General features: G+C 36.3%; 1 protein-coding gene across 6 annotated transcripts in view; it reads left to right on the top strand.

The window, feature by feature from the left end:
* The window catches only part of LOC147844482 (uncharacterized), a 107,698-nt gene that overhangs the window by 46,977 nt on the left and 46,440 nt on the right, over nucleotides 1-14,281 (top strand). For 4 of the 6 annotated variants that reach the window (XM_087254666.1, XM_087254668.1, XM_087254669.1 and 1 more), the window contains exons 3-4: nucleotides 7,376-7,486; nucleotides 12,978-13,114. In XM_087254666.1, the coding sequence (XP_087110792.1) occupies nucleotides 7,413-7,486; nucleotides 12,978-13,114 (211 nt within the window). In that variant the 5' untranslated portion in view covers nucleotides 7,376-7,412. Of the gene's footprint in view, nucleotides 1-1,305; nucleotides 1,418-2,522; nucleotides 2,653-7,375; nucleotides 7,487-12,977; nucleotides 13,115-14,281 lie in introns of all 6 variants that reach the window. The other 2 variants (XM_087254671.1, XM_087254670.1) reach the window with 2 other exon arrangements.

Here is a 14,281-nt window from a genome sequence, read left to right as displayed (position 1 = left end):
AAAATAAATCTTTAAAGAAGAAATAAAGTTAAGTCAATAAGTCTACTGACTTTTTACAGTTTTGTTTTCAGTTTTTACAGAACCCAGATGTCAATTTTTTAAAACTCTTGACACAAAACTCACTACTTCAAACAAAGACTCTCCAGTGTTCAAAACTCTGCATGCTGCTTTCATTTCCTTAAAGAAGTCTTGCATTTGCAGGACCATTGGTTCACATAATCGTGTTATCATACAAATACTACAGGAACACAACTTCAGATTACCAGCACACAAAATGCACATTGTTTCAATAAACAGTCTTTAACAATCAATAAATATAGGATACAGGTTTTATTATGATTTATACAGAAGTGTAGAGGGAACAGTACAGACAGTGGATACACTGAACTACTTTTCGTCATACCATCATAATGTAGGTTTACTGTAATGTTTTTCTCACTGCACGTCCCAATATAGAAAGCTGATATATAGCATGATATATGACAACATATGCAAATTACAATTGGATTTCACGTACTGTATATAAAATCTCATAATAGTCAATAATTTATCGAAATAGTACAAAAATCACTGAATTTTTTCAATCATATCATATATATATATATATATATATATATATATATATATATATATATATGTTTGTGTGTGTGTGTGTATACGTGTTTTTGTGACATATCAGGACACAAATCTGTATAATGACAGGGGTATGACACAGGTATTACAAAAAGGAGGTGAAATATGAGGACATTGGTGACGTCCTCATTTCTCAAAATGCTTATAAATCCTACAGGATGAGTTTAATCAGAGAGTAAAGCTGCTCACAGTCTCCTGTGATGGTTGGGTTAAGGTGTAGGGTGGGGTGAGGGCAATACAATATACGGTTTGGACAGTATAAAATGAATGGAAACCTATGTAATGTCCCCACTTTTCACAAAAATAAACGTGTGTGTGTGTGTGTGTGGTAAAATATATAACATAAAAGATAATATATATACTTAACATATATGTACATATTTGTAATTCAAAAATGAAAATTCTGCCATTATTTACTCATCCTCTACTTCAGGGGTGGCCAACCCTGTTCCAGGAGAGCCACCTTCCTGGAGATTTCAGTTGCAACCCATATCAAACACACCTGCCTGTAATTATCAAGTGGTGTTCAGGCCTTAATTAATCAGTTCAGGTGTGTTTGATATGGGTTGCAACTGAAATCTGCAGGAAGGTTGCTCTCCAGGAGCAGGGTTGGCCACCCCTGCTCTACTCGTTCCAAACCTTTTTGAGTTTCTTTCTTTTGTTGTACACAAGCTATTGCCTTCCAACTTTCTTCCTACTATGGATGCCAATGGCTGCTGGTTTCCAACATTCTTCAGAATATCCTGCTTTGTGATCGGATAAATACATTCCACTTGAGTATATGGTGAGGATAATTTCATTTTTTTGGGTGAACTATCTCTTTAAAGCTGCAGTCTGTATAAGTGTTGCCTCTCTATCCCCATCTCCGTTTGAAACCTGTAATTATTTTCTTTATGTGGGTTGTGCATCAACATGGCTCCTCAGCACGAATGAATCAAAAACGAATGTTTTGCTGCGTGTGTGTAGGCTGTCAATCACAAAACCGATATGAATACAGTTGGACACAAATAAGAATGTTCTCTGGAGAATGCCTTACCTGTCTGCCACTTTGGTGCTGACCAACAGAGGGGAAACAACTACTATACTAAATTACCTACCAATGGCAATTAGCGATTGGCAGTTATATTACAATAAACTGTGCGGAATGTTTTTATTATTGTTTGTTTTTAAATTGTTAGTTTTAGAGTATGTCCACACTAATTTCTTTTCCTTCAAAATGCACGCTCTTATCTCATTTTGGCCTTCTGTTCACATTGAGATGGTGCTATTAGGCACCCAAAACATATTGCTCTCCAAAGTGGACACATTTTGACAGTCTGTTTGTGTCCCAGTGTGGATTGAAAACTTTCTGCTTTCAAAAATGAAGATGCATTTTTAGTCATGTGACCTACTCAATTGGATGGTCTCCATTTTGACAGCATTGTTTAGGATAAGTGTCAGTTTGTGTGCTCCGGATTCCAGTTCTTCAAAGCACACACAGTGTTTACTCCTCAGAGCTGTTGTTTTGGCATGTCTCCCAGTTTATATTCTCTCTTTCATTTGAACTTTTATACTCCTGTGTTAGTTGAAGCAACAACTCCTCACAGTAAAAACTTGGTGCTTTTGCTTACATTACATTACATTTTAAAGAGTCAGAAAGTAAATAAATGCCTTAACCCATACACAGTACAGGGATGAACGTGTTTTTCAGTCATTCAGCATGGATGACCAGCTTTTTGGGAAGCGATTGAAAATGACAGTGTGAATACGGAGCATTTTTAAATGAAAGCACTGTTTTCAATTTATCTTGTTTAGATTTATCTCTTGCTTAAATTCATCTTTGTGAATTTAGAATGTATTAGCTTACATGTTGATTTCAATATCTTGTTGTGAATTTCTCTGTCTAATAGCACAAAAACTGTTGGGAAATTCTCAGATGAGCCAAAAAACCAGGAAGAACTTTCGGGTATCTTCAAAGCAAAATCCTTTAATAAGAAGAAATCAGCGACGATGTGGCGTCATCGAAAGAACTTTCTACTGGTACAGCAGACCATTCAGTTTAAATACAGTTTTACAGACATTGATACATTTAGATGGGGACAGTCTAAAACAAAGCATGCAAATAAAGTGTTGTTGTTGGCAGGGTAAAATACCTTTCCTGCCCTGATCTCATCAGTATATAGGTACCCATTCACGATATATTTTAATGTTTTTGTATTTTAATGTTGTTCTGGAGACAGAACCCGTCCGATCAGTTGACCGGCTTGACCATTTGTTAGACAATAGACACAGCTGTGCTGTGAAACTGACAATTTGCATTACTTTGGAAACTCAGGAAACCAGGACATTTTCAGGTCTGTCACACCCTAAAAAAAAAAAAAAAAAAAAAAAAAAAAAAAAAATATATATATATATATATATATATATATATATATATATATATATTTATATATATATATATATATTTATATATATATATATATATATATTTATATAAATATATATATATATATATATATATATATATATATATATATATATATATATATATATATATATATATATATATATATATATATATATATATATATATATATATATATATATATATATATTTTTTTTTTTTTTTTTTTTTTTTTTTTTTTTTTTTAGGGTGTGACAGACCTGAAAATGTCCTGGTTTCCTGAGTTTCCAAAGTAATGCAAATTGTCAGTTTCACAGCTTATATATATATATACCCACAATCTGTAATCACTAATTGTCACAACATTCAAATTCCATATTTAAAAGTCTATTGGTTTTTTACTACAGGTGAATCTTCAGTCAGTAATGATCTTCATTTTGACCTTTCTGGATTCAAATCCATCATATATACCGGCTGCTGTTATAAAAGGCTTTAAAGTTAGCATGAAAGTAAAGTTTATCTTTTTTCACGTTGTCATGATGTACATTGTTGAAATGGTTTCTAAAATTAGAAAAAAGTAAGGTGGTGGTTGATTTCGTTTATTGGGAAGTGATTAGATTGTTGGAAGATGGGCGTTGCTACCAAAATGGAGGATTTGAATGCCAGTTTGTAGTCAGTTGTGGAGGATTACTGTCTACCGGAATCACCCTCTGCTGCAGAATGTTTACAGATTCCTGATAATGATCAGAACAAGAAGCAAAGTTTTACAGAAAGAACCGTTTCTCATTCATTCAAACCACAGCCTCCCGTAAATCTTTGGCTTCACCACACAACCACATCAGCGTTCACAACACACACATCACAGAAAAAAACAGGCTACACAAACACATTCAGTGTCAACACATATATCACAAAAACTCAACTTAAAACCCTATACATGCTTAGAGCCCAGTTTTTCAAATTCTAATGGCAGTCGGCACGAAGGACATTTGATACACATGTTTCTTTACTTGAAGTTGCCTAAAACGGCTTTTTGATGGCAAGGGCTGAAATTTAATATTTAGGTGATGGGAACAATCTTCAATAATGACGTGTGCTGTCTGTTTAATTCTCATTGAGGACATTTCATTAGGTTGTCTTTGTGCTTTACCTACAATTGCAATGGGAAATTTTACTACTCGACACAGTTTTTTCTTTTCCTTAATTGGCAACAGTCTTAAAACTCATAACACTTTCATGCGAGTTCTTGAATCCCATCTCCAGAACATCTTGACTTGCACCAAATTGTTGTAACCTCCTAATGAGATATAATCTCTGCATTGCTTTTTTGAAAATGCACTCTGCATTTGCAGCAAATGTTAATCCACTATCAATACATGTTGCTAAATATTTAAAACATTCAACTGCCTCTATTTCATGTCCCTCAAGGACCAGAGGTTTCAACCCTTGACTAAGGACTAGTTTTTTTCTGCTAATTATCATCTCCTTGGTTTTATTAAAATTGATCTCCAGTGAACTCCTTTTACACCAATTTTGAAGGAAATTTATGTAATTATAGTACCAGATATCTCCTTCTGTTCCTTTTTTTTGTCAACCGGCCAACAAGTGCCAAATCATCTGCACATTTAAATAACTTAAAACCTAAATCCAAACTAGGATTAATCCTAAATTACTTGAGTAGATTTATAGACGTGTAACTTTTGCTTTTACTTAAGTATTTCCCTTTCTTTTAAGTTAAAGTAGTATCGTTTAAATGATAACACATCATTACAAGCTTATCATTGTGAATCAGGCTAAAGACTTAGTTTTGAACAATATCTGGTTATGTGCCAGCTCCTAAATTCAGATTTCAGATCAATTTATAACCAAAAAAAGTTCCTTCAGCTTAAAAGTGCCATTGTTTCTTATACTCTCATTCACATCTGCAGCCTCCTTTTGGACTCCTCACTACCAGCTTCAAATTTGGCACTTAAATTTTCATTTGATTTACTTTTTCTTTGTGTTGTCCCCCTCTTTAACACGGCCCCCTCCCTTTTCTGCAGGAGAGGTTTAATTGCAGGGTTACGGGAGCGCAGTGCCCCTGGATGCCGCGCGGCCGAACGGGACCCTACCCTGTCATTTACTCGCGTCAAGCTCGGCTCAGCCATGGGGAAGCTGGAGATTTTCACGGCGGGTCCCAAGAGTAGAGTGGACTTGTCTGCCCCTCAGCGGGGCCATAATGACAGATGCCTTTTAACGGCTGCATGGGTAGAAAGGGAGGGGGGGCAAACTGCGGGGGCGCCTGTCAATGTGAAGGGGGATCATTTTTGTCATCAAGATGTGACGTTTCTAATCTTTTCCCCCCGATTTTCTCCTTTTTGATGGCTTTATGAGTTTCTGGGTGCAATAGGAGAGAGTTCATTTGTATCTCATTGCAGCTTCTCCATGTAATGGATGAAAATGAACATCGTTCATTCGCATGCACTAAGGCCAATTACTTATCACTGTCAGTGAAGCCAAGTCAAATAATGTTTTCTTAAGTATAACAATTAGAACAACTACAATAATATCTGTTATTATTGTCATTATTACTATTATTGATTTTATGTTTAATAAATATTTATTTAAAACTATTTTACACACTCACCAGACACTTTATTAGGTTCACCTTTCTAGTATCGGGTTGGACACTCTTGTTCCTTTAGAACTTCCTTAATCCTTCATGGTATAGATTCAACAAGATACTGGAAATATTCCTCAGTGATTTTGGCCCATAAAAACTTGTATTATCACGTAGTTGTTAGCAGATCCCAAAGGGGCTCTATTGGATTGAGTTCTGGTGACTGTGGAGGCCATTTGAGTACAGTGAACTCATTGCCATGTTCAAGAAACCAGTCTGAGATGATTCACGCTTTGTTACATGCTGGAAGTAGCCATCAGAAGATGGGTACACTGTGGTCATAAAGGGATGGACATGGTCAGCAACAATACTCAGGTAGGCAGTGGCATTGACATGATGCTCAATTGGTACTAATGGACCCAAAGTGCGGCAAGAAAATATCCCCCACACCATTACACCACCACCAGCAGCCTAAACCGCCGATACAAGGCATGCTTTTAAGGCATGAACCCATGCTTTCATGTTGTTGATGCCAAATTCTGACCCTACCATCCGAATGACGCATCGGAAATCGAGACTCATCAGACCAGGCAATGTTTTTCCAATCTGCTATTGTCCAATTTTGGTGAGCCTGTGCGAACTGTAGCCTCAGTTTCCTGTTCTTAGTTGACAGGAGTGGTACCCATTGGGTTCTTATGCTGCTGTAGCCTATCTGCTTCAAGGTTGGACGTGTTGTGCATTCAGAGATGCTCTTCTTAAACTTCGGTTGTAATGAGTGGTTATTCGATTTACTGTTGCCTTTCTATCAGCTCAAACCAGTCTGGCCATTCTCCTTTGACCTCTGGCATCAACAAATATTTGTGCCTACAGAACTGCCGCTCACTGGATATTTTCTCTTTTTCAGACCATCCTCTGTAAACCAGAGATGGTTGTGCGTGAAAATCCCAGTAGATCAACAGTTTCTGAAATACTTAGTCACTTAAATCACCTTTCTTTCTCATTCTGATGCTCAGTTTGAACTGCAACAGATCATTTTGACCATGTCTACATGCCTAAAGGCATTGAGTTGCTGCCATATGATTGGCTGATTAGAAATTTGTATTAACAAGCAGTTGGACAGGTGTACCTAATAAAGTGGCCGATGAGTGTATAATTATTTGAATAAGAATTTTTAGATACTATAAAATTAATATTATTAATCATTGTAACATTTATAATAAATGCATTGTTAATATTGTTGATTTTAGATTTAATAAATGTTTTTAAAACTGTATTTTATATAATTATTTGATGAATTAGAAATTTGTATATACAATATAATTAATAATAATAATAAGATTTATAATAAATGCACTGTTGTTGTTATTATTATTATATTATTAATGTTAATTTTAGATTTAATAAATATTTTGTATAATCATTTGATTAATTAAGTTTTTACACTACAATTCAAATCATTAATATTATTAACAATAACATTAAGAATAAATGCATTTATTTTTATTAATAGGTTGAGTTTTTGTTTGTAAAAATATACTTATTAAAAATGATATATTATGAATAAGTAGTTGCTTTTTGATGTGTGTTTAAAAAACCTCTGTTGCGAAGTAGATATGTGTTGGCTGTATAACTGTATAAAATCAAAGTACATGCTTAATAATGATTTCAGTGCTATTAAGCAATATTGCTTCTTTCAGGTTTGTATGTGGTCCAGATGATGTGTGTGCAGAAGGTGAAGAGCTGTGCTTTGTTATCCTCAGGCAGTGTGTTTGAGCAGTGCAGAGCAGAAGGGGACAGATGGGCCCAGTGAAAGTCTCCATTGAGAGAGCCTGTCCTCGGGCTCCAGCCCAGCTGTCAGAGAGCACAGGAAGGTGAGATTCACCTATTTGAAAGGCAGACAAGTGACATATGTGTCAGAATTACTAATCTTACACAGAGGTGGCTCAGTGTTTGCTAGCTGGGAGACCTGCCCCTGTGTAAATGATAGGCAGATTAAAAGAAATTAATGGCTGTTTGAAAGGCAGGGGATTATCGGATGGTCATCCCTTGAAAATGGAGGTGGATCCTAATGGCTCGTGTGAAGGGTTTAGCTAAAAAGGGGGATATATGACAGGAGCATAATTAGAGCTGTCAATAGTTTGAATCTATATTTGTATAATTGGATTAAAACACTTTTTTCAAAACTGCATGCAGTGTTGCCAGATATAGCTGACTTTTTCCAGCCCAAAAGCTGTCCAAAGCCTGCTGAAATGCACAAAAAAGCCCAAAATATTAGATTATATATATATATATATATATATATATATATATATATATATATATATATATATATATATATATATATATATATATATATATATATATTAATTTTTTTTTTAAATCAAAATTATCCTGGTTACTTTGTGTGGTTTATTCATAAACTAATTCCTAGAGGATCACGTGCTTCTGATCAACACCTCATTAGCTCCGTAATCTGCCCTATTAGATGATTACGGAAGGGTGACATGGTGGCCTAGTGGCTAGCACTGTTGCCTCACAGCAAGAACACCGCTGGTCCAACCTCCTATCGGGCTGGTCTGTGTTTCTCTGTGTTCTCCCCGTGTTCGCATGGGTTTCCCCCTGGGTTCTCCGGTTTCCTCCCACCATCCAAAAACATAAACCATAGCAATCGACTAAACCAAATTATCATCTAAGACAACCATAGTTTACACTTCTCACACAGCGACAAGCAGGGGAGTTCTGAAGACCTACCTGAGCTCAAACTCCCCTCTCGCCCTTCTAACGGGAGGGAGCCCTGGGCTCGAGGATATTACGAGCTCAGGGCTCTCTCCCGGGACAGCATGCCAAATACACTTTATTGTTTATCAGCTAAGCGGGATCTCTTTAAAAGTGTCATAATTTTAACCACACAGAGTCCCTTTATTAATCCGGGGTCGCCACAGCGGAATGAACCGCCAATTTATCCAGCACGTTTTTACTCAGCGGATGCCCTTCCAGCCGCAACCCATCTCTGAGAAACATCCATGCACACTCATTCACACACACACTTATACACTATGGACAATTTAGCCTACCCAATTCACCTACCACATGTCTTTGGACTGGGGGAAACCGGAGCACCCGGAGGAAACCCACGGGAATGCAGGGAGAACATGCAAACTCCACACAGAAACGTCAACTGAGCTAAGCCTCAAACCAGCGACCCAGTGACCTTCTTGTTGTGAGGCGATAGCACTACCTACTGCGCCACCTCATCGCCGAGTAAGGAGACACGACAGACCAAATGAAGCAACTGACCATAGGCATCACTCACAAATATTTGACATTAATTATTAGTAGTTCTTAATCACTCACCATCATGTCATTCCACTCCCCTGGGGTCTTTGTTCATTTTTGGAAAATACAAATTAAGATATTTTCGATGTATTCTGTGACGCTCCTTAGGCAGCAATAGTCCAGAGATGTTTGAAGTCCAGTTTACGAACCAAAAACATTGTCAAAACATTCCATGTGACTCCAGGTGTTCATCTAATCATATGAAATTTAATCTCTGGCAAAACCTTTTTTCCCTTTGTACACAGCATATTTTAATTTAAGAAACATTTATAATATTTTGGAATAGTAAACATGTCAGACTAAATAACCCAAGCTAATTATGGACTTCTGCTGTCTTCATTTGTTTCAAAAACAAGATTTTTATTTTATTTGTATTTTTTTACGATTTTTTTTTAAACTGCATATTTGGATACCTTTTTTTTGCTGGAGGTACTGTTGTCTTAAAAAAAAAAAAAAAAACTAATAAAAAAAAATCTTACTCATACCTTAGAAATGGTAAAGCAGAAAATGTTAAAACCTTGACTTTTCCAAACCGCGGTATACCTTGAACGCAGTTATCGTCCCATGCCTACTCTCTGGTAAATGTGACTCTATATCATCTTCTTCGTTTACTATGGGGTGTACAATGCATTGCCATTAAAGTCAGCAGTGTGACATGCAAGCATTGTTTTGACTGTAGTAAACACACATCCTGATCTGATACAGAAGACGCTGGAGAACAGAAGCATTCTTGGAGCTTCATATGATGAGTTGAACCACTGAGGTCACATGCAATGTTTTGACAATGTTTTGGTTCATTTTCTGGACATTAAACATCTCTGGATCATTGCAGTCCGTGAAGGATGAGGGAGCTTTCGGATTTTATTTAAAATATCTTAACTTGTGTCCTGAAGAAGGTCTCAGGGAATTGGAACAACACCAGGGTGAGTAATTACTGACATAATTAACATTTTTTCATTGAACTTGACGTTTTAAGTTTAATTGATGTAAGTTGGAACGCTTCCCAATGATGGGTTGCAGCTTGAAGGGCATCCACTGTGTAAAACATTTGCTGGATAAGTTGGTTGTTCATTCCGCTGTTGCGACCCCTGATTAATAGAGGGACTAAGTCGAAAAGAAAATAAATGAATGAAAGTTGGAAGGCCTTCTAAAGTTAATTTGATTCAACTTAAAATTTAAAGCAGCAACATATTTTTTAGATTCACAAACAAACCAAGATCTGTTGTAATGAGCTATTCTTCTGATTCTTTATTGAACTGTAAAGGTCAACATCATGACATCGTGATCAGAAAAAAATGTTGAACAAGACAGCAAAATCCCTTTATTATGCCATAATAAGACTTTAGTTCCTATCTGTGTAACTTAATTTTCTATCTGTCGTAGTACACGATGCAACTACAGAAGAGTCAAGCTTTAAAAAGGCAAATTATTGAGCGAGTTGCTAATGGTCTAATCTGATTCAATTATTTATGCTAAGCTAAGCTAAAAGTGCTCCTGCCAGACCCAGAGATCGTCTGAATGGAATCAAAAACGGTAAAACTCAACTTTATAACTCAAGTGGACTTTTAAAACAGGCTTATTTCCTCAAAAGTGGACTATTCCTATCATAAGATGATAAAGATGAGGTAGAACTCCACTTTAGCTTAACTTTAGTTGAACTTTGTCAGGAGTCACAAGGATTGCTTTCCTTCTGGTCATTTAGTAAAATCACTCTCAGATGAATGCAGAAATTCAAACACTATTGGGTTCCTATAGCCCTATTGGCCTATAAATAAGCAACTTTTATTTTCTGTTAGTCTTTGTAAATAAAGTAACTACATAAAAGTCAAGCTTTAAATAGGAAAACTATTGAAACTAGTTTTAGGCGAGATGCTAATGGTCTAATCTGTTTATTTAACCTAAAAGTGCCCTTGCCAGATCTGGAAATCAACTGAATGAATTCAAAAATGGTAAAATGGAACATTTTAGCACTAGTAGACATGTAAAACAGGCCTATTTACAAAAAATGTAGTGTTCCTTTAATGTTGCATAAAGATATATTCTGTATTATATATGAAGTGATAAGTTTTAGTTGAAAAGATCCCCATTTTTTTATTTTTGTCAGTCTTTGTTCATAAAGTAACTACAGAAGCTTTAAATAGGAAAATTATTGAAACAGTTTTTAAGTGAGATGCTAATGGTCTAAACTGATTTAATTATTCATGCTAAGCTAAGCTAAAAGTGCCCCCGTGCAGACCCGGAGATTGGTTAAATAGATTAAAAAAATGGTAAAACTCATCTTTATAACTCTAGTAGACTTGTAAAATATGCCTATTTCCAAAAAAAAAAAAAAAAAAAAGTGGAGTGTTCCTTTTACGTGCATACAGAAATATATGATATTATGTATATTAAGTGATAACAAAGCATAAGACAATAAAGATGAGCAAGAACTCCACAACAGCTAAATTTTAGTTGTAAAGTTCCTCATTCTTTTGTATTTTTTTTCAGTCCTTGTTCATTAACTAACCTCCGAAGAGTCAAGCTTTAAATAGGAAAATCATTAAAACTATTTTTGGGTGTTATGCTAATGGTCTAATTAGATTCAATTATTTATGCTAAGCTAAGCTAAAATTGCCCTGCCTGACATGGAGATTGGCTGAATGGATTCATTCATTCATTCATTTTCTTGTCGGCTTAGTCCCTTTATTAATCCACGATGGCCACAGAGGAATGAACCGCCAACTTATCCAGCAAGTTTTTACGCAGCGGATGCCCTACCAGCCGCAACCCATCTCTGAGAAACATCCACACACACATTCACACACACACTACGCACAATTTAGCCTACCCAATTCACCTGTACCGCATGTCTTTGGACTGTGGGGGAAACCGGAGCACCCGGAGGAAACCCACGCGAAGGCAGGGAGAACATTAAAACTCCACACAGAAACGCCAACTGAGCCGAGGTTCGAACCAGCGGCCTTCTTGCTGTGAGGCGACAGCACTACCTACTGCGCCACTTCCTCGCTCCTGAATGGATTCAAAGATGGTAAAACTCTAATGTAATGTTAAAATAAACCTATTTCCAAAAAAGTGGAGTGTTCCTTTAATGTTGCATACAGAAATATATGACATTATGTATATGAAGTGATAACAAAGCATAAGACAATAAAGATGAGCAAGAACTCCACAGCAGCTACATTTTTGTTGAAAATTTCCCCATTTTTTATTTTCTGTGAGTCCTTTTTTATAAAGTAACTACAGAAGAGTCCAGCTTTAATAAGAAAAATCATTGAAACTATTTTTGGATGAGATGCTAATGGTCTAATCCGATTCAACTGTTTATGCTAAGCTAAGCTAAAAGTGCTCCCACCACACCCAAGAATTGACTAAATGCATTCAAAAATGGTAAAACTTAACTTTATAATTGTAATGGACTTGTAAAATAGGCCTGTTTCTAAAAAATCTGTAGTGTTCCTTTAATGTTGCATACAGAAATATCCGATATAATGTAGATAAAGCAATCACTGAGTATAAGACAATAAAGTTGAGGAAGAATTCCACAATAGCTAAACTTTAGTTGAAAATTTCCCCATTTTTTATTTTCTGTCAGTCTTTCTTTGTGAAGTAACATAGTTCATTAAAACTGTTTCTGGGTGAAATGCTAAAGGTCTAATGCGATTCAATTATTTATGCTAAGCTAAGCTAAAATTGTTCCCGTCAGACCTGGAAATCAGCTGAATAGATTTAAAAATGGTAAAACTCAACTTTATAACTCTAGTGGACTTGTAAAATAGGCCTATTCCCCCCAAAAATTGAGTATTTCTTAGTCCTAGATACAGAAATATCTGGTATAACAAATGAGACAATGAAGATGAGGAAGAACTTCACTATAGCTAAACTTAAGTTCCCCGTTTAAAGAAAAAAATATCATTTAGCATGCACGAGTAAACATAAATGACTAACTGTAAAATCCAAAATGTGCGTGTTTTTCTTCTTTTCCTCAAACTAACTTCCTGTCTTTTACTTGATGACACAAAATAACAGGTTGGACTTTGGCAGGAGTCACACGGATTGCTTTCCTTCTGTTCATTTAGTGAAATCACTCTCGGATGAATACAGAGATGCAAACACTCCCTACACCTTCAGAAGCAGCAGGGACCTGGTTCCGGGGCCCTTGTCAGGTAACGCGCAGGTTCTCTCTGTGTTTATCACATCCACTGTCTTCTTTGTCCCTCACACTTCATCCCTGTCTTTTGATTTCTGCTCGGCTGCTCTCCAAAGGCTTTGACTGACGGTGTCACATTAAGCATGGGGAGACATGGACGCTCGGGGAGGGGAGGAAGAGGGGTGGGCGCTCTTTGGCGCAGTAGGTAGAAACTACCGTAATTATAGAGCACAGACACACTGAGGAGGAGAAAAAGAGGCCGAACACGCAGCTCGCATTAAAAAAGAAAAGCGCAAAAATAAAAGCAAGTGTGTTTTCATGCTGAAAGAAAAGAAAGAGGGGAAATAAGTGGAGAGAGAGGAAAGTAGTGGTTTGTAATGGGAGGAAAGAGCTTAAACCGAACGAGAATTGTCTGTTTTTGGTGGATGCGTGCAACTCTTTGTAAGGGGCTGTGTTGTCTGGGATGCGTGTGTGTGTGTGTGTGCGTTGATGTGTTTCAGATCACATTTGAATATCGCACTTTATGCAAGTGAATGTTTCAGTCGTGTTTCTGGTCCCCCAGTAAAAAACACAGCACTGACATTTGCTGTGTCCATTAATATTGATGCATTTATTGTGTTGCTTCATCCCGGATTTATGCTTGCGATTCCCAGTTCTTCAGCAGGTGTTTGGTTTTGAAAGATTTTGTAATTTTGAAGTACAAAACCTACTGTAGACCAAAGATATCAGACTATCAGTCAATGCTCATGGAAAATGGTGCCTTACTTCAACATTGTATACACATGTTTTAGTGATCACAAATATTAAAAATGAACCAAAAGTTTTACATACATTGTACAAAAAGGCACACAGCCATTTTTTTTAAAGTCAAATGTTAATGTGACTAAACTTTTTCTCTTTTAGGTAAGTTAGGATTATCATATTTGTTTCTGTTATGCTTAATAGCAGAATAATGAGAGAGATTTTTTTGGAGAAATTGTTATTACTTTTCTTGAAAGTCAAGTTTACACACAATAAGATTATTATGCCTTCGAAAAAGCTCAGATGATGGTGTCAAGGTCTTGGAAGGTTCTGATTGGCTGATTGACAACATTTGAGTTAATTGGAGGCACAACTGTAGAATAGTATTTAAGGAAAACCTCAAACACACTGCTTCCTTGTGTGACAACATGGGAAAATCAAC

This window comes from Danio rerio, chromosome 5, assembly GCF_052040795.2.
Source record: "Danio rerio strain M-AB ecotype USA chromosome 5, GRCz13ab, whole genome shotgun sequence".
Taxonomy (NCBI): Eukaryota; Metazoa; Chordata; class Actinopteri; order Cypriniformes; family Danionidae; genus Danio; species Danio rerio.
Note: the sequence above shows the minus strand (reverse complement) of the source record. Positions and strands in the feature narration are given on the sequence as shown.